The following is a 22446-nucleotide window of genomic DNA, read 5'->3' as shown; positions in this document are numbered from 1 at the left end:
GGACAGCAATTAAATTACCACACGACCTTGGTGTTTGTCAAAAAACGGTAGGTAATTCGGCCGGGGATTTTTACAAGGGTGGTGGGAGAAAAATACTGACATTCTGGATTCGGACGGCAATAAAATCACTGACTAGCCCCTGTCAATGATGAAAATACCTTATGACCCTACAAGAAACAATTACCGTCCGAATAGGGCTTATGAAAACAAACATAGAATGTAACGTGTATGCTATATAATAGCCAATTATGTGCAAAAAGGGGTCAAATCACATAACATTCTAACATGGTAACATTACAATCTAAAAACAAATGAATGCTTTTTAAGGCAGAAGTTAAAGTCACTAAACTAATTAAAACACTAAATAAATAGACTAATTATTAGGCTTTTGATTACCCTACAATAGTCACTTTACAGTTACTGCTATCATAAAACTACACTTGCTTTATAGTTTGAATTTCTACATATGGCACATTTATGTTCACCAACAATGTATATTTTAGTCAGATTTATTGCCCTCCTATTCTATTGCGCTCCGTCTGACTGGCACGCATGCTCACGGCGGTGCTTGTTCACAGAAGTTTGTGCTTGAGAGGGCTTGTCCACGCCTAACAGCAAAATGGAAATATTTGCTTGACTTTCTAAGATTTACAGATGGCGAATATGTCTGTAAAATGTAAGTTATGCACTGAGGAAACTATTGTATGTCACTACAGCTTAAAGATTATTAATAGAGTTATGTTTGTTCCCACCAATCGCTGCACAAGTTATGGTTACATTTGATGACGAAAGCATGTTTGTGCTAGCCCTCCCGGAACCCATAGAGATTGCATTGCAGTACCTGCAGTTCGAAAAAAAAATAAAAAAATAATAGAAATCGCCCAAAAAGAGGTGGTACTCCACAGTGATATGATGGTGATTGGACCATATATCCAGAACAGTCTAGAATAGTGTCAGCTAGCGTAACTCTGTGGTTGAATGTGTTTGAAAAATTCATCCCTTTTGCACTTATCGCCCTAATGAAGAAACCGCCCCTAATTATAGGCTGATTATCATTGAGAGGAATGACTTTAAAAAAAAAAGAATATTCTACTCACTGTTTGTATGTCACCATGACAATAAGAATTGCAGGGATGCAGCACAGAATGATGATTATGGCGAGTGCCAACAGCGCCCCCTCTGTGTAGCCCACCGCCTGCGCAGCCTTCTTCACACTTGCCACGATGTCAGGAGAACGGATCTCCAGAATTCGCCCGCCCTCACCCAGGTATGGCTGGAACTCTTTATTGATGTCTAGAATCTTCCCGTCCAGGAACCTATCAAACACACACGTTCGCACATATTTATTTAAAAGGCATTTGCATTTTTAGAGAATAATTAAAAATAATTACAATTTAGATCTGCTAGCACAAACTTTGAAGGTGGTGCAGTAATAATGCAACTGTAGTGATACAATTGAAATACACTGCCCAGTCTTTGGGATGTGCTGGAGGAGACTTTACAGTGTGGTTGACTCTTGCATCAATACAAGATCTTGACCAAAAATGGATGCACCTCTTGATGGAAATTAATGTTGTGATGTAATTTCCATCAAGAGGTGCATCAAGCACTCTGTAAAGTCTCCTCCAGCACATCCCAAAGACTTTCAATGCATTTAAGGACTAACCACTAACCCAACCACTCTTTCACACTTTGAGCCTGAGGAATCTTGACATTGTCATCCTGGAATATGGCCATGATGTGTCTTCCTACATGGTTGTTTAAGAAATGAAAAGCTACACACTCCATCAATTAGGGTTAGAAGAACTGTTGCCTATTTAAATCCAAACAGCGACTTTTTTTGGGCCGGGCAGTGTATATTAAAAAACGTAATTGTGTTAGTACTAAAAATAAAATAAATATAGTATGTGTAGTGAAAATTATGATCTGTTCCATACACAAATACATGTACCTGTACAGTAGCACATCATAATCACAAACCTCTTCAGGGTGATATAACACTGTACATTTCTGCTCACCTACACATTATGTTTATACTGTACTGACTATGACAGCCTGGAGATGATTGACAGCAAGATGTTGACAACATTCAGTGTCAATGCAAAGCATTTTCAGAACAGAAACGGGGGCCAAGAATACTGCTAATGAGGACAGCATCCGATCAGCTGTATTTAGTCTTTTCCAGTTCATCTTATGGGTTACTATAGGCAACATAATAGACAAATCCTCATTCTCCCCTGCAATAGCTTGACTGTGCTAGTAATAATAGATAATAAAATATACACTATATTGCCAAAAGTTTTGGGACGTCTGCCTTTACACGCACATGAATGACATCCCATTCTTTATCCGTAGGGTTTAATATGGAGTTGTCCCACCCTTTGCAGCTATAACAGCTTCAACTCTTCTGGGAAGGCTTCCCACAAGGTTTAGGAGTGCGTTTATGGGAATTTTTTACTATTCTTCAAGAAGCGCATTTGTGAGGTCAGGCACTGGCTCACAGTCTGCTCTCTAATTCATCCCAAAGGTGTTCTAACAGGTTGATGTCAGGACCCAGTGCAGGCCAGACAAGTTCCTCGCTCATCCATGTCTTTATGGACCCTGCTTTGTGCACTGGTGCACAGTCATGTTGGAACAGGGAGGGGCCATCCCCAAACTGTTCTCACAAAGTTGGGAGCATGAAATTGTCCAAAATGTCTTGGTATGCTGAAGCATTAAGAGTTCCTTTCACTGGAACTAAGGGGCCAAGCCCAATCCCTGAAAAACAACCCCACACCATGTTGTTTTACACCACTGCATCTGTCACTTTGCATTGCACTTGGTGGTGTAAGGCTTGGATGCAGCTGCTCGGCCATGGAAACCCATTCCATGAAGCTCTCTATGCACTGTTCTTGAGCTAATCTGAAGGCCACACGAAGTTTGGAGGTCTGTCGCTATTGACTCTGCAGAAAGTTGGCGATTTCTGCGCACTGTGTACCTCAGCATGCGCTGACCCCCCTCTGTGATTTTACATGGCCTACCACTTCGCGGTTGAGTTGCTGTTGTTCCCAATTGCTTCCAATTTGTTATAATACCGCTAACAGTTGACCGTGGAATATTTATGCTGCCTTCACATGCTATCCTACATGAAATTTCCTACTTCCCACTTCTGAAGTCGTTGTTACGAGCTCAATGCATTCAAAATTCGTCTTGAGAGGGCGTTCATGTCGAAGATTTTAATTAGGAAACTTTTATTTACGATAATTCAGATAGCATGTGAAGGCAGCATTAGTATTGAGGAATTTTCATGAATGGACTTATTGCACATGTGGCAACCTATCACGGTACCACACTTGAATTCACTGAGATTCTGAGAGCAACCCATTCTTTCACAAATGTTTGTGCGTCTGCATGCTTAGGTGCTTGATTTTATACCCCTGTGACCATGGATGTGATTGGAACATCTGAATTCAATGATTTGTCAATATAGTGTTTATTGATCTTATATATTATATATTGATATATAGCTGATTATTAAGGCCAATCCAAAGCAGAGCAAGAGTGCTTTTCTCCTCAGCTGATGTGAAATCTAAAAAGTCTTGCCTTTGTTGACACTTTGCAGATCAATAATGTTTAAATAGGCCTGCTTGTTAAGTACTTCATAAGTATCCCTGGCAGACCAATTAGCCCTCCTGCAACAGAACACTTCAACAGAAACACCAAGTAAACAGGACTGTTCAAACACAATCGATGATCCAGGTTTAAAGACTGATGAAAGACTGCGTGTGTTTGATCTATGTGGTCAAATAGACCCGCAACGCCACGCACATGAGCTTCAAAACATCTGAAGAGATTTCTTTCAGCTTTAAAGGGGTGGTAAACCACGATTTCACTATTCTAACTTTAGCTAGTGTGTAATGTTGCTGCTTGAGCATAAACAACATCTGCAAATTTACAACGTTCAAAGTTTAAAGCAAAGGGAGATATTTACTTTTAAAGAAATCAATTTCTAAGGACTACAGGAAACGGCCAGTAGGGACTACTAGACATTCCTCCAGGGTTGGTGACATCACCAGCCCCAATATTTACATAAACCCCTCCTCCGAGAATATTAAATAAGCGGGACGAGGCCATTTTGTATCGCTGCATTGTTGTGGTATAGTTAGGCTGGAGTGGTGTTGCTGCAATGCCGACGAAACGCTGATATTTTCATCCGGATTGCAGGTCTGGGGTACTTGCTTTGTTCAGCCTTCCTAGGGACGGGGGTGCGTTGCAGTGCGTTTAACATACAGCATGTTATATGCATGTGTGTTTGAGACAGAGGGGAACAGGTCGCAGATTTATGCTGCCCATCATAAAATCACGAGACAGACAGGGGTCGGAGGAGAAGACTGGAAAATGTGACATAATGGACAATATTCGTCTGTATTTGCAATTCATGAGCAGCGGTTCAGCTGCGCGAGACAAACACTGCCAGTGTGAATCATGCACGACGTGCGCGGGGCTCCCGCTGCACATTTCACGGAGGAAAACTTCCACAATCTTCGCGAGTTCAATGCAGGATTCGAACAACGACTTGTCCTGAAAGCTGGATTTACAAACAGAAGCTGTTTACGGGCCACAACCTGTAAGTCTGATTTATTTTTCATCGATGTGTTTTCCTGTAATAGGTTAATTGTACGTTGTAGCAAGGAAGTAAACAGATGACAATGCTGTTCTGCAAACCAGTCTGTTAAATGCTCATTCATACTTAACGTTATCCGACGAACACCTAATGTTACAAACACCTTACGTTAAAATCTCAACAGCGAACTTGGCATTAGTGTAAATTATTCTTTGATTAGAGCTTTTATGTATTGTTTATCTACAGGCATGCTAAACATGGTTCTGTGTTTGATTTGGCTACTAGTAAAGCCAATGTTTAGTGTTCATTTTGGGTTAATAGTTCTTGCGACAGATATTTGGCTATAATCGTTCTAAAAATACAAAAGTAACAGTGCCATTCAGTAGCGATCATTATAGATTCGCAGTCTTTACTCTTGAGGACTGAACAGGTTCTGCTCGATCATCTTCACTAAAATGTTCTGGGTCTGATTCGGGCTCAAATTGGTATGGTTTTATTGACGCCATTGTTTCTAATACTGACCAAAGCACAGCCTCCGGTAAAGGTAAGGGGCGTGGCGTTTCCGACAAACGTGCACTAGGCGGTTAGCGAATCACAACACACTGGGCCAGCTAACCAATCGGAGCCCATTGCGTAAGGCGTTAGTCACTTGAAGATGACCGGTAATGCCCTGTCACAGTGTTGGTCGCAATTCGTCAACTAACTGCAAAATCATGGGAGTCTGTTATTTAGATCCAACGCAAGATGCTAGTACAGTAAAATCATACGGTGACGCATTACAATAATTAAAATATTTTTACAAGGCTAAAAACAAAGTTGTGACTGCTGACGTTATGAGTTGTGTAAAGTTAATGTTATATGCTAGTTAACGTTTAGGCTGAAGTTCTAGTATTGACGTTACGTTTTGCAGTTTCTTACTGAAAATAAAGACTAAACTTACCACTCAGAAGTGTCTATTTACAATCTCAAAACAATTGGTTGTTCCTCAAAATTTGCATCTTCGTCAGAAACAGGATCAAACATATAAGGTTGGATGCATAATCTCTCCATTGTCACGACGGACAGTATAGATGCGTTTCTGTCACTGTGAGCTACTGAAATGAGCCACGCAGTGAAACAACCAATCAGAGCAGAACTCTACATTAATACTCATGACCCTTCCAAATAAGGCAAAAACAGACCATTTCATTCTAGGGACAATTTCAAGGGTTGTAAATGGATCTGTAAAACCCTTAAATAAGTCACATACCCTTTATGTAGATATCAGAGAACAATTTAAAATATTGTTTCAACTCATTCTACGGCAATTTTAAGAAATGTCATTTTGTAATAGTTTTTGCCCTAAATGAGGTCCTAACTGAAATTGCCATGGTTACCAAACATATAAGATAGGATTCTAAAGTTAAGATGTTTCTGTAATACGCCCCCTGGTCTTTATTTGGTCAGACTGCCATAAGTTAAACCTGTTTTTATCTACCAACTGAATTAAAAAACAAAACATTAGATTTTCATTTCCGAGCTGATTACTGGACTCACACTTTTTAAGTGGAATGAATTAATTAGGCCCAATCCCATTTCTACCCCTTAGCCCTTCTCTTTCCCCTACCCCTTCGTTTTGCGCGTTCACGTGAAGGGGTAGGGGTGTCTCGATTCTTTTTTGGTTGGAGTGGTAGGGGTAAGGGGAAGGGCCAGATAGCCCTTCAAACGAAGATTTTTCAGGACCACACTTCGAACGAAGGGGAATGAGGAGTTTCCCTCCACCGACTACCGTGCTGCATAGAATGTGTGTGTGTTGCCACTCGGGATCAATCACTTGCGTGTCGCCTAGCTGCCGTTTCTCCGTAGCTTGCTAAACACACTATTTGCGGGATTTGAACACATATTAATAATAGTTAAAAAATATATATCTGGTCATCCTTCATAACGCAGTCGATATTTACAATACAAATCATCTGTAAACTCTCGCGTTACCAAGGCAACGACTGACTTGACGTATAACGTATGAACATTATCGCAGCACCACAGTAGATAACGAAACCATATCTGTACCGGCCGGCTCGGATCAGCACGGAATGGAGCGGTTAATAAACAAAGAGAACAGTTTGGTCCAATGGAAAAGCGGCTTCACTAGTCTTGTATGTTCTGTATCATTCTGTATCATCTTAGGAAACTCTGGCTCATATGTTTTTGAACTGAAAACGAGTTCTAAACCATTTTATTAAGTCCAAATACAGCGCAAAACTCTGTTGGGAGTGAGTAATTTGTTAAACGTGCTCGCGCCTGATTTCTGTTAGATATAGCCTACGCACTTCATTGCTGTTCATACTGGTTAAATGTCACAGGATTTTATAATAAAAGAAACGGGGTATGATGAGGTGTAATGGTATAGTAGTGGTGTCCCATTTCTTAGGGGAATATTTTCACCCCTACGCCTTGGCACTCTGTTTCAAGGGGCAAGGGGAACAGGTAGGTGTAGGGGTAGGGGAAGGCGAAGGGGTATAAAATAAAATTGGGATTGGGCCTTAGTGTACCTTTAGTGAAACATACAAGAAGCTGGCATAAATTACAGGGCATGTATATAAACTACTATATAATACATATAATTGTCCTAAATGTCCTAAACACAACAATTTGTCAAATATTCCAATAATTAATGTATCTACATAAACCTCATAAATATCATTGAATGTTATACAATATCCAGTGATAATGCAACGCAAATGTAGTAATGCAATTTAAATATCTTGGAAATTCTTATTGGTGATAGCATTAAAAATGCTTAATATAATCAGTTGTTGACACTTTAAACACTAAACGTTCCACTAATTGGAAACAAAACTCGGAACAATTGGAACAAACTCAAGCTGGAGATATTGAGACTATTTTTTTTGTTTCTTTTTTAATGAAAGCTCCTGGAATGTTTCAGATTGTTACTTCCCGATTTAACCATGTGATTTCACCCACAAGTCCTTCATTTCTCTGAATCATGTCCCTGTTGCGGAGGAAAAGAGACAGCACGGGTTAACTCACGCTGTTATTGACACGCAGTGTGAACGTGCTCAACAATGGCTGACTGTCTTTATCGTATTTCAGAGTCAGTGGGCTTCTAACCAGCAGGATGACTGGATTCATCCATACAAAACTTACTGAGAGTGACCAAATGGATTCTGGACAAAGAAACTAGTTTTGTGAAGGGAACTTTTGTGAACGCTGAGGTGCAGCTCAGACTCTAAAGCTTTGTGAAGCAGATTTTGATTTTTATGACCTGAGACACAAGAAAACAACCTTGTCTCCAGCAGAACATATGAAAGGAGAAAGGTGGAAAAAATCAGTAGTCTGCTGTTCTCAGTCAGGAACATACACACAAACAAAGTCTAAAGAACAGCATGTCCTCATGTAACGGAGTCAAGACAGATAATGTTCACACAAACACACGCACAAAAAACAGCAAGCACGTTCTCATCTGTAATAAAGAAAAATCACAAATGATCACTTTTTGAAGGGACAGTTCAGTCAAAAATGAACATTCAATATTTAGCCTCCCTCTGTCACATTCTGTTGTGTTTTCCATTTCGTTTTCAAGGACTTTGAAGGGCTGTTTAAAAAACACTGTTTTTCAACTAAAAACTGAAACTTTGTATGTGTTTTGGCCATTCATTTACAAGACAACAGCGTTTTGGGGGGCCCGAAAACACAAACTAGTGCATGTTTTGAAAACGATACTGGTATTGTCTCAGTAGCTGTTTCCATCCAAAGTTAAGAATTTAACTTGTGCACAAAATGTTGTACTGCATAAAACATTTGCGAATAAAACACTGTTTCCATCCAGTAATCCGGAGAACAAAATTCACTTCATGATAAACTGCTGCTAAATATCACTAAGAAAACTGGAAGTTGCTACAGTAGGAGAAGCCACTTAATTTAGTGTATAATAAATTACTTGTGCCTCAGAGCAGGCAGACGAAACGCAATAAAGTTATCTTGCTTTCAGAGGCAGATGCCTGCTGTCTGGGAACACAGTCGTGCAAGACAGTTCTGGGAGGTAATTATACTGAACCACTTTAAGACAGACTTTGCTCAGGCATTTCAGAATCAGAAAAATAGCATTTCAGATGCTGTGCAATGAGATCGGACCACTGGTTGGACTGCTGGTTAGTCCAGTTATGCTGTCTTTTTTGATGCGCATCGGGGGAATTGTTGCGGTAAATGTGGCACACTGTTGCATTTCCTTCACTTGTTTGGATTACTCTTCATTGTTGGATTATTGTATTTTGTTTTATTTAGCTATATGCTAGATTGGAGATCCTCTTCGCTAATCCAAGAGCTTTAAAAAGACCCATAAAATCAGTCCAAGTGACTCATGCACTGTATTCCAAGTCATTGTAAGAAAAATACAATAGCTTTGTGCAAGGAAGAAAACATTTATAATGAATTTAATTTAGCCTGGATGCCAGCCGAATTTAGCCCCGCCCACAACATTTGAGGTCGGGAAGTTCGGTGTGGACTTGATCCATTGTGGAGCAACTATGTTCGAACCAGAGCTGTTCGGACCAATCAAATTGACAGGGCGGGCTTTATACGATGATGGACAGATGATCAACAGTAACGTAATCATTCACATCACCAAAGAGCGCTTGGCTTGAATTTGTTTACTAAACGGAGAACTTGTTCCTATATCCATTCACCTTTACAATTTCTCTCAAAAATTATGATCGTGTTGGTAAGTACTCCGTGTATCCTTAAATTCTTTTTACAACACTGGCAAAGATTGTTTACACTCATCTTCTCTGATTGGTAGTAGGTCTATCCAATTGAGTGCAGAGGCATTTTCTTTCCTGGTTCGGTCGAAACACGCCTCATAATCACAGCCCAATGGAGCAGTATCAGACTCATATTCTGACTAGAATCTGAGTATAACAACGTCAGGTTAAATATAACTATTATAATTTAAATAAAGCTGAAATAAAATTGTATTACAATTTTTATTAAGCGGAAATTAGAAATGAATGAGTTTAAGTACTAAAATTACTAAAATGGAAATAAAAATAAATGAACGCTATTTAGGAGTATTAAACATATAGAAATAGTAAAAAATGACAAAAGCACATAACAAAATTACTAAAACCTAATCTAAAATGAAAATGTAATAATATAATATTATTAATATAATATAATACAACATAATATAATACATAAATAATACTAAAATAACACTGATTCGCACGATTGAACATGCAATATTAAATTAGTTGAGATCTCAAAAAATTGAATACAATTAAAATAGTTTAAAATTATTTCTCTGTCAACAGGTTTTTCATTTGTGTTTCATTTTCTCTAAAGAAATGTTACCAGTAACCTCTGAGCCATACAATTTTCATCTGGGCAGCTCTGCTTTGGTAGCGATACAAACGCAGGCAGAACACATCTCACAGTGAACAAAATAAAATGTGTATAAGAGTGAGATGCGCGGCTAGAAAGGCAGAATAAGGCAGGTGGTCTGTGATCTCCTGTGCTTGTGAATATGGATGAGATGTGTGTGTTGGCTCAGTAAACACATATTTGATCAGAATCCTGATGACTTATGTTGGATCCCAGTGACAGACGCGTCTCCCTGCTGAGTTATGGGGCACGGCAGAGTTTAAATGAGTGTATTGCTGTGTGTCTGGACGTCAGGGTTTTTTTCTTCTCGGCTGAAGAGGACAGGTGTTTCCTGTAGAACAGCTGTTTATAAAAGCAATTCATTTCCCTTTTCTACTTCACTTTTTGCATTTTTGCCACTATTTTCTTAGACTAGAGATATATCATGATGTCCAAATAGTGCGTTTGTGAGGTCAGGCACTGATGTTGGACGAGAAGGTCTGACTTGCAGTCTCCTCTCTAATTCATCCCAAAGGTGTTCTATCGGATCGAGGTCAGGCCAGTCAAGTTCCTCCACACCAAATTCGCTCATCCATGTCTTTATGGACCTTGCTTTGTGCACTGGTGCGCAGTCATGTTGGAACAAGCAGGGGCCATCCCCATACTGTTCCCACAAAGTTGGGAGCATTAAATTGTCCAAAATGTCTTGCTATGCTGAAGCATTAAGAGTTCCTTTCACTGGAACTAGGCTTGGATGCAGCTGCTCAGCCATGGAAACCCATTCCAACAAGCTCTCTACGCACTGTTCTTGAGCTAATCTGAAAGCCACAAAAAGTTTGGAGGTCGGTAGCTATTGACTTCTGTGCACTGTGCGCCTCAGCATGCGCTGACCCCTCTCTGTGATTTTACGTGGCCTACTACTTCGTGGCTAAGTTGCTGGTTTTCCAAATTAATGCCACTTTGTTATAATACCACTAACAGTTGACCGTGAAATATTTAGTAGTGAGGAAATTTCACAAATGGACTTATTGCACAGGTGGCAACCTATCACGGTATCACGCTTGAATTCACTGAGTTCCTGAGGGCGACCCATTCTTTCACAAATGTTTGTAGAAGAGTCTGCATGCCTAGGGGCTTGATTTTACACACCTGTGGCCATGGAAGTGCTTGGAACACCTGAATTCAACGATTTGGAGGGCTGTCCCAATACTTTTGGCAATATAGTGTATGTACATACTGTACATAAATCTTTTCAAAGAAATTAATAATTTAATACTTTTATTCAGCAAAGACACATTAAACTGACCAAAAGTGACAGTAAAGACTTTTATAATGTTACTATAAAAGATTTCTATTTCAAATACGAATCATAAAAAAAATGTTTTTTTTTTTCAACATCAAATCAGCACATTAGAATGATTTCTGAAGGATCATGTGACTGAAGACTGGAGTAATGAACAGAAAATTTAGCTGTCATCACAGGAATAATTTTTTTTAAAAATGTTACCGACCCCAAAATTTGAATGGTAGTATCTAATAAAAAATATTATTTTAAATATTTTTAGTAATTGTGGTGTAATGTAGACTCCGTTTGGCTGTTTTGTAAAACAAGAACAGGCCTTCTGAAAACACCTCCAAGAAAACGTGTCCAATCAGGAGAAATTGCATAATTATACAGGGCTCAAGACCAAATAGTTGACTAGCTTTTTAGGCAACCCACTGACCAGATGATTTTGAAAATATTTTGTTTTGCACAAGAGCAAGAACAGGCAGCAATAGTGAGATGAGGACGAAAAAGGATCTGGAACTGTTGCAAGCAAGATTTAAACTCGCAATGTCACATCAACACCACAATCAGAGAACACAGGACAAGGCTCTGACTTTTCCCCTTTTTTTCCCAAATGTTGGAAACAAACGAGCAGACTTGTTTGTAAAAGGTGTCAGGAGTGGCAGCGTGTTTGGCTTACTTGAAGAGCTCTTGTCTGGAGATGGCTCTGTTGGTTAGAGGGTCGATGGCGTACACCTGCAGGTCTGATTTGGAGTAGTCTTCAAGTTCATAACCTTCTCCATGCCGCCGTGGGCCAATCGATTCCACTATCACTTTAGCACCAGGGATCTGATCTTGCACATAGCGCTCCAAAATACTGAAAAAAATATGGTATATGAAATGACTTTATCTTCCTCAAATGTTAAAATGAAAAATACACCAACTTAATTTCTAATAATTTTACTTTATATCTTAATAAACCAAACGTATCACTCTTTGCTAAACTTAAAGGGTGAATCTAATTTTTTTTCCCAAATTAAGACATATTTCATGAAGAATATATATATATATATATTTTTTTTTTTTTTGTTACATGATGACAATATTCACAAAACTCAAAATGTTACTTTTGAGTTTTTTTTTATTTCTCATTTTTATCACTGATTTGCTTACATTAACAGTCATGAGAATGCACAAATGATCAATTTGTTCCCATGACTAATACAGTACGCCCGCACATTTTACAAATTTGTTCCATCATTTTAGTAAATCATTTAACCCGCCAAAGTGATTAGTAGAATTGACCGCTTCACACACCACTGCCGAAACCCACCTGCATTTGGCAGGTTGGCGAATGTTAATGTCAAGCCCTGGTGATATTACTTTTTCATATTAGGGTAATAGAGACACTTTTTTAAGGGGCAAATATACATGAGTGTGTGAGATTCATATAACTATAACACATTTGTAAAGCATACAGAACAGGTATGATTTTGCATAAATTGAATGAACAGCGTCTTTAGTTTGAAATATATACACCTGACTAGCATTAACCCCTAGAGGTCGGCTTGCTTTTTTTCTTATCAGTGTGAAAGAGACTCAAAATACTCCATCAAATTTGGTCATATAGGCAAGTGTTATACATCATTATAATCTGTCAAGTTTCTACTTTTATTTGTGTACACTCACAATAAAAACAAAAATGTTGTGCTTTTTGCAAAATAAAGAAAACAAAAATGACATGCAATCTGCTGCTGCTGATCATTCTCTCTCAATGAAGTCCATTCTGATACTTGTCAGAAAATGAAGTGTAACTTAGCGAATACTTGTCACACAATCATGAGACATGAGACAATGTCTAAAAAAACGTTAAATTGTCAGATTTTAAATAATGTAAATCAAATAGAAAACAAATATTCTCTGTTTATGTAATCTGTTTGAAAAGAGATGTCAGTCGTTCGCGAGTGCCTCATTATCTGCTAATGCGGCCACGCCCATGGAGAGCGCGTTCTATTCAAAGGCTAATTCCCCACATCCTCGCCCGCATCATCTCCAAAAAAGTCATCAAGTTTAGTGAGATTCATGTACTTTACATTTTTTTTGAGACACGGTGAGGAATAATCCTGGAATAGTTTACCTCAGAAGAAAAGCTGTTTAATTTTGAGGAGCAACGGATCCAGCCAAGGATTGTGAGGTAAGTTTATTCTGTTAGTGTCTGTGAATATTACACCGCAAAAGACTGTTTAAATATGAATCCTGCATGACTGGAGTAATGATGCTGAAAATTCAGTTTTACAGTTTTACAAATTGTAATAATATTTCACAATATTACAGTTTTTTTCAGTATTTTTGATCAAATAAATGCAGGCTTGAGACTTCTCTCAAAAACATAAAAATAGTAATGTGTCCAATCTTTTGACCGGTGCTGTATATAATTTAAATATAATACGCCTATACAAAAATGCATGATATCACAAAAATCATGTTTTCTGTTAAGAGTGGACATTATATAAAGGTTAATACAATTGTTACTATGATCCTGTTATCAGTATCTTCACAAATGTTTTTTTTTTTTTTTTATCTCACAGACTTGAGAATCATAGTGACCTGATACTGGGCCACATAGGACATTCTGCCTTTGGGTCTCACTTTATATTGTTATTCTAAATAAACTACAAAAATATATATTTATTTTGTCCTGTTTTGTCCTCATTCTTTCTTATAGTTCCCTCTCACATACCTGACTCAAAGGCTCATTCATTATGCTGCTCAGTATGAGTTCTTTTGTTCTCTCAGGTGTGAATCACAGCATTATTCGTGAACGTTCATGCCTCTTCGCAAATGGGCTTCGTAAACAAAAAGTGTCTAACAAAATTTAAATCAATAAATTGTTTTATGTGAATGAGTAGGTATGATGATTTTTACATAATCTTTAAGAAAAAAACTCCAGGCAACAACATCCATTAGTCAAAAGTCTTGTGGACACATATTTATTGTGTCGTGTTTGGCCTTATTTCAGTGACATACTTTTTTTTTTTTTTTACACGCATAAACGTTATAAAAAATACAAGCATGTACATACATGTTGCTCACATATTGTGGTAGCCCATTTTGTGCTGAATACAGTGTAATGACACTTTTGCCATTAATATATAAGCAACTGAAAAAAGTACAAATGTCAGAGCATGTCAAAACTTCTAAAGGGCCCCAAAACTGGCTCCAACCCTTAAGGGTTAATAAATCAATATTGTCTGTTATTATGATTATTCTGCAAACAACAGAGAAAAGTAGTTTTATTTTGCTCATTGGATTTTGCCATTCGAGCCCAATTCTGTGTTTTAACAATTTGGATGGCCATCTAAATCAAAGCAAGTGGGAAAACAAATACTGCTGAGACTGCAGGAAACACTTAAATGCCACTCAAGGCAGCCGGCAATGCAGAGAAACACATCAAGGGAGGGATTCTCACCTAATCAGCTGCTCTTTATTCTCCTCCACCACAGTGGGTGGCACATTAGAGACCACAACCTGCATGTCCAAGGCATTCACAACGGACACCTAGAAACCACACAGAATACAAAAAAAGATAGAAGATTTGATTCATGAGGCATAGTTTATATGCACAGGCTAAAACAATAGCTAAAACAAAATTATATTTTGATGATATTCAATCTGGATTTTTTTCTGAAATGGATTCTGAATAACCCAGCTTTAAAGGGATAATTTACATTTTTGGATGAACTATGTCATTAATCTCACATGTCGTTCCAAACCCATAAGACCTTCGTTCATCTTCAGATATTTTTTATGAAATCCAAGAACTCTCTGACCCCTCCATAGACAGCTATTTAATTAACACTTTCAAGGCCCAGAAAGGTAGTAGGAGACTGGCACAGGATAGAATGAAATTGTTGAATAAAGTCGTTATTTTTGTTTGTTTTTGCACACAAAAAGTATTCTAGTCGCTTCATAAAATTAAGGTTGAACCACTGGAGTCTACTATTTTAGTCAACTATTTTAACAACCTTTCTGGACATTGAAAGTGTTAATTAAAAAGCGGTCTATGGAGGGGTCAGAGAGCTCTCGGATTTCATAAAATATCTTAATTTGTGTTCCGAAGATGAACAAAGGTTTTTCAGGTTTGGAATGACATATGGGTGAGTAATTAATGACATCATTTTCATTTTTGGGTGAACTATCGCTTTAAAGTGCTGTTTGCAGTTGTAATGGTCTTTAATTCAATTGGTCAGTAACAGTGTAGCTGCCGGATGAATGCTTATAGAATAATTCTACTGCTGGTGGAAATCGAAAATGGCACAAACATTATGTTTAAAACCCTGAAACATTACAATTCTAAATCTCTCTTATTTTATTAGGCTTTCATTAGCTCTAGAGGTTTCTGGGAATTGCACAAGTCACTGGCTGCAACACTTCAGGAGATAAAACAGCATAAATAATTCAGCTGACACAAAAACATATATTCATTACTGCACTAAGTAGTGCACAAATAGCATTTGCACTTCTGCACGCAAACATTTAATGAAACATAACATATTTACCAAACCAAATCGACACTCCGGAGAGATATTTTCACTTAATAACAGATTGTTTGCAGATTGTTATGTGATTTAGACTCATTTTAAATTAATCCGTCAGTGATTTGAACCCCAAACATTAATTTTTCATAACCATGAAGGATGTGAGAAAATGTAATTTCTTAAAGCCTTGAGTGGGAACTCTCAGCTGTGCTTGAATAATCTTTTTACATGAATGCACAAAGTTTATAGGTCAAAGGTCGCGGGCACTCACCACCACATCAGCCCTGCTGCTCAGCCCCTGCCCATAGTTGTCCGTGGCGATGACCTGAAACTTGAAGTAGGCCCGACGCATGTTTCTGAACATGATGGCGCTCTTGATGATGCCAGTGTACGGCTCAATGACGAAACTGTCCTGCCCCTCTGGTGCGGGAAGGATGATCAGTCTGTAGGCCATCTTACTGTAGTTTCCCGTGTCGACATCTGTAGCCTGATACACATGAAGAAACATCTAGATCATTGAAATGAATATGGTTTTGATAAATTCACATTATTTGGTTATATAACTGGAATACTTTAAAGGCTTTGGGCCAGATTTATCAAACAGGGCAAATTAGCGTGAAACCGCTTTCCCATAATAGCGACGATGGGAGTGGAAACTTTTGCGGGTAATTTACTGACAATACGCATTTTATGGAACAGAGACACAGCAACTAATTTCTATAATGACCAATGCAATGTACCAAGAGTAGTGCAAATTAAAAGATAACGTAGCTTGGCAAACGACATGTTCGGATAACAAACTTCATCTGGCATTCCTAATAAATGAGCACAAGTGGAGAAAATTCTCTATGGTTCCTCCTGCTCGCAGCAAGCCATATCAAGCACAAAATAGGTTCCCTGCAGTCAATAATTTTATCCCTTAAAACTCATCTTTGATAATCAAAATGACATATTTAACCCCCCCCCCCTGTGAAAATACTTTCTTCATGCCTTAAAATAGTTTGAATGTAACTCTACACCTTTACTTCATTTAGTAGGCCTGTATGTAGATCCATGAGTATGCAAATTAGTAAACGCTATTACACAATGGCAAGTGGAAATATTGGTTTAATTCAGTCACATATGTTTGAAGCAGAAACTGATTCAGAAGAAGAAGAGGAAGAGTGAATTATACAGGGTCGTAATGGTAACGCATTTTATGTATCGCACTCTACAATGTCGGATAACAGTAATTGATATGACTAGTCTTTGGCTTGACTATGTGATCAAACAGCTAATAATGCGTTGCAAATGTTACATAAAAATGTTCTCAGAGTCAGACAGCTGCCTTCTAAAAGTATTTTACCTGCACATGGTTTGCCTAAAGCATTTTAAAACCGCCACATATGCATAAACAACATTAAAAACTTGATTTTCACAATAGGGAGTTTTTAAGACATCACTTTTTGGGGCGTTATATAATGGAGCAAATACTAGTTAATTGACTGCCGCAAACCTTCGTAAATCACGCTGCATGATTTATTAAAATACCCTCTTGCCATAACTTTTTCGCCTGAAAGGGAAACTAACATACCGGTATGCAATAAGCTCAGTTTATAATGACAAAAAGAATTTGCACTGGCACCAGCTGTTAGTATTTCTTAAATACAAAGTAATATGTTGACCAAACTATCCCTTGAAAAACCTTGGTGGCATAGAGAAATAAATACTCTGCTTCAGCGATGACCTAGAAATGTAATAATCCCCATATATCATCAGATTGTACGTCTTAATGCTTTTTATAGATGCTAAAAGACTCAATTTATGAGATAACGGTCACCTTGCGGGGGAGCACAGAGCCCAGTGGGTATTTTACAGGTGTCCATCACTTGTCTTCCACATTGTCAGAATGGAGAGAGAAGCTGTCTACGCACAGTTACTAAGATGTGGGGGGGAGTGAGTAGATTTGAACAGCGAGAGAGAGATTCTCTGGTGTTGACAGGTGTGTCATGATGTGAACAGCAAGTTCTTCTCTGTAAAAATGAAATATAATGTACTGCAGACACCAACACCTGCAGAACATATCCAACCCTGTGAATTAATAGCCGTCGTTCCAGTGTATTTTGCTAGTTTTGTGCTCAGCAAAAAGCTACCACAATCTCAATATCAAAACATAACAAATTGTAATTAATATCATGTTTTGTGGTAAATGCAATCTCAAATTAAGAGGCAAGTTTAAAGAAATTAAGAAATACAAATACACTACCACTTAAAATTTGGGGACACTAAATTTTTCAACTTAGCATCGAAATAAATCTAAATAATAAACTAAATTAACCATTTAAACTAAATTACTGATCGAATTATTGATCTAAAGCCCACACTGTCACTGTATGATAATTGAAATTAACTGATGACATCAGCGTTTTTTCCAGAATGGCTATACAGCTGAATAAAATTATGCTGCATTATTTTCCTGTTTAACACTGTAAAGCTGCTTTGAAACAATCTACATTGTTAAAAGCGCTATATAAATAAAGCTGACTTGACTTGACACATTAAATTGATCTGAAAATTCAGCTTTACCACATTTTAAAATATTACAATTGAAAACAGTAATTTTACTGTATTTTGTTATCAAATAAATGCAGTTCAAACTTATATGCTTATAAATTTCTGTGAAACAAAGAATACAAATTTCTGAAAAATCTTTGTCTCCATCCTGCATATTTTAAAGGTGACCTATTATGCAAAATTCACTTTTACCTTGTGTTTAAACATAAATGTGTGTTGGCAGTGTGTACACAACCACCCTATAATGGTAAAAATCCACCCACTTCTCTTTTTTTTTAATAAAAAAAAAATGCATAGGCCCCGCCCATGATTGCTGACAGACTCCGCCCTATTAGCACAGACCCTGCCCTGAGTGAGATGTACACAGTCCACCATGTTTATCTCCTCGTCAGCAGCATTCAAGTAAGACATTTATTTTTATTAAAGCTGCTTAGTTATTCAATTACAATTATTTTGTTGTTTGATTATATATTTGATTATTTCATTATATACATATTCAAAAGAATATTTAGCAGTAGGTACTGTATATTATGCTGCTTTGACTTTAACACACAGATCTAATATACACATGCAATTTATTTACTTGCTGTTTATGTTCACATACATAACAACCTGTGTTTGTGAACTTTGTGTGTTTTCGACATAACCATGACAGTTTAAGTGCAATAAGACGTGAAAGAGAACTTAGTTTAATACTCACTGGACGCGTTGTCTGACAGCCAGCTTTCTGTGCGTGTGCTTCAGTTGTGTGCGCTCAGAAAACCACATATCAGAAGTTTAGACGGATATGGCTTTAAAACGCATCGGGTAATAAACGTCCATGATGATGAAGACCTGTACCATTCTCCTGGCAATCGCCAAACCCAGACTCCATGGGTTTACCAGACAGAGAAGGGTGATTCGTCACACCAGAGAACATGTCTCCACTGCTCTAGAGTCCAGTGGCGGTGTGTTTTACACCACTGCTTCGGTCGCTTTGCATTGCACTTGGTGATGTAAGGCTTGGATGCAGCTGCTCGGCCATGGAAACCCATTCCATGGCCATATGGAATGGTGCTTGATTTTATACACCTTTGGCCATGATTAGAACACCTGAATTCAATGATTTGGATGGGTGTCCCAATACTTTTGGCAATATAGTGTAAGTTGTATGTTTCATGCTGCTAAGAGGACCAACGTCCACATATAAAGAGTTTCAGGAGAGACAACTGCATTTAAATGCAGAGTGAATATGCTGAAATATCCCTGATATAATATTATGACAATATAGGCTCATTTGGCTCTATGTTCTTTTAATTTATGGAGACATCTAAGTGTCAGTATATAGCCTATTTACTGTATGCACATTTGTTCAAAATAGCCTGCAGATTGTTCACATATAGGCCAAATTTTTATATTGTTTACACAACGTTTACACAATCTTTTTTTCTGTTAAATATTACCATGGTGCACATCTATTTTTCTTAAATGCATCAACTTAGAATGTATAATGTTGTTTTGATTTCTTGTGTTACATGAGAAAATATATATATTTTTTGTCTACCTGATGTAGATTTAATGTGGGTGCAGTTCGGGTCTCGGTCTTTATGTCAAACGGGTCAGGTACGGAATTAAATTAGTGCTGCGGTCAGATAACAGGTTGGGTGTTCTGTTAAGTACTGTGTATGTGTGGGGCAGGTGCGGGTTTACCAAGCAGGACCCGTGCAGGACTCTGGGCGGGGTTGCTGCCAGACTTAGAGAGTTGTGTGTATCTGGAATATCTGAAACAATTGTATTTAGCTTCTAAAATGCCCAGATATTGTAGTTATTGTAATAACAATAATTACATTACATTAATCTATTGCATAAACTATCACTGTACCTATGCAAATTACTGTATCTATGCACCAATATGTTAGCAGCAGATCCTTTATGTCCTGTAAGTCGGTGTGGGGGGTAGGGCTCCATGGATCAGACTTGTTTGTTCAGCACATCCCACAGATGCTCGATTGGATCTTTTTAGTAGGAGGCATGGGTTCTTTCCTTTATATCCATTACTGTCATGTCATTATATTATGTTTTGTGCAATAAAAAATTATATATATTTAAAAATAAAAAATAAGAACTGTTTTTATGTTAACCTTTTTTTGATCACTACAAAATGCCATTGGAAAACACATGAACAGTCTTCAAAATGTTTTCCTTTTGTGGTCTGCACAATGGCCAATAATAGCGTGAGCAAATAATGACAATTTTTATTTTGTCACTGCAAATGTCTACTTGCCTGGCTTCAGCAAATCATTTAGGACTACTGAGTAAGCATTATGAAACCTCATTAATATTCAGCCAAAGGTTTGTATTGTGGCCCCATGACATTTCAGATTGTTCCTTCACCTCTGCAGAGGAATAAATAACACATAACATATGCACATATACTCACCACAACTTTCAGTACTGTGGTGAAGGTCTTAGTATCTTCAGTCACACCTCCGATGTAAAGAGACCTTGTGAAGACAGGTGGATGATCGTTCTCATCTTGAACGTCGATGAATACCTTAGCTGTGTTTGCTGGTTATATTTAAAAAACACACACAGGAGAAACAGACCTTAGTTTATGGAACTATAAGCCCTATTTGTCACAGTTAAAACAAAAAGGCAGTGTTAATGTAAACACACACACAGCAGCTGCAACCCTCTCCACACTGTGGCAGACATGAGAAATATGCTCTGTCAGAAAGCATTTGTCTTCTGCTGCACTAAACGACAATATATAAAGTCATCCGAGTAGATCTACGCACACACACAGGGGAAATCGCAGATGAAAAGCTGTATATCATAGCTCAATAAGAAAGAAAAGAGAGAAATGAAGAAAAGAAAAGCAGGAGGGTAAGCGAGAGAGAGAATGTGTGCCAATACTGTTATGTAACAAAATGTATATCAAAGAGAAAACAAGACACATGGCAGGACAAATGCACACACACACACACACACACACACACACACACACACACACACACACACACACATACACTCACTCTTGAATATGTGGTTTATGCGGACTCTCCATAGGTGTAATGTCTTTTATACTGTACAAACTGTATATTCTATCCCCCTACCACTAACCCTACCCCTAAACCTACCCAGCACAAAACCTTTTGCTATTTTAGATTTTCAAAAAAGATCATTCTGTATGATTTATAAGCTTGTTTCCTCATGGGGACCAATAAATGTCCCTACAAGGTCAACATTTACTGGTATACACACACACACACACACACACACACACACACACACACACACACACACACACACACACACACACACACACACACACACACACACACACACACACACACACACACACACACACACACACACACACACACACACACACACACACACACAACACACACAAACACACACACACAAACACACACAAACACACTGGCTCTCTCTCATATATGTGATGTGTACAGTGTGTCATATCAGAGGCCTGTGATGTGCTCACTGAACTTTTAAGTCAACATGAAATGGAGTTTGCAACCCATTTAATTTCTGTAATGTGGCTTATTACTGAATGAATATTCAATGAGAAACAATAAAAAAAAATAGGATGGGACTTTTTTCACTCATTGGAGTTTGACTGAATCATGAAATGTGGTCCTGATTGCAAGTTTGCAATTGGCAGATGAAACTACTAATCTCCTGAAACACATGTAACACTTTACAATGAGGTCCCAATGAATGCATTAACCACTATTGACAATAAGCAATATATTTGCTACAGTATTTATTAATATTTGTTAACATTAGTTAATGATACAACTGTTCAATGTTAGTTCATGTTAGCTCAGGTCTAATGAAGGAATATGAAAAGATACAGCTTTTGATTTTAATAATGTATTAGTAAAAGCTGAGATTACATTGAACTGTTCAAAGTAAGACCACAAATCTGTATTAAATAAGTAAATAGAGCCAATTTTAATTTCACGACTTTATGCACAAATAAGCCACTAATCTTAAGGTTTATGTTCAGCGTCATTGTGTTTTCATTCATGTGCCAGTGTTTTCTCCTGTGTGATTCTCTGTGCAGATTAAATAATTTATATTTAAGTACCTGTGTCAAGTATTTTGGATTGGACCATATA

General features: G+C 37.8%; 1 protein-coding gene across 1 annotated transcript in view; it reads right to left on the bottom strand.

Moving 5' to 3' along the window:
• Positions 1 to 22446, bottom strand: part of pcdh15a (protocadherin-related 15a) — a gene marked incomplete at both ends in the record, with an annotated part of 306543 nt that overhangs the window by 23417 nt on the left and 260680 nt on the right. The window contains 5 exons of the mRNA XM_079842239.1: positions 1098 to 1316; positions 11929 to 12105; positions 14698 to 14786; positions 16038 to 16253; positions 20739 to 20866. Of these exons, the coding sequence (XP_079698365.1) occupies positions 1098 to 1316; positions 11929 to 12105; positions 14698 to 14786; positions 16038 to 16253; positions 20739 to 20866 (829 nt within the window). The remainder of the gene's footprint in view (positions 1 to 1097; positions 1317 to 11928; positions 12106 to 14697; positions 14787 to 16037; positions 16254 to 20738; positions 20867 to 22446) is intronic.

This window comes from Gobio gobio, assembly GCF_949357685.1.
Source record: "Gobio gobio genome assembly, chromosome: 18".
Lineage (NCBI taxonomy): Eukaryota > Metazoa > Chordata > Actinopteri > Cypriniformes > Gobionidae > Gobio > Gobio gobio.
Note: the sequence above shows the minus strand (reverse complement) of the source record. Positions and strands in the feature narration are given on the sequence as shown.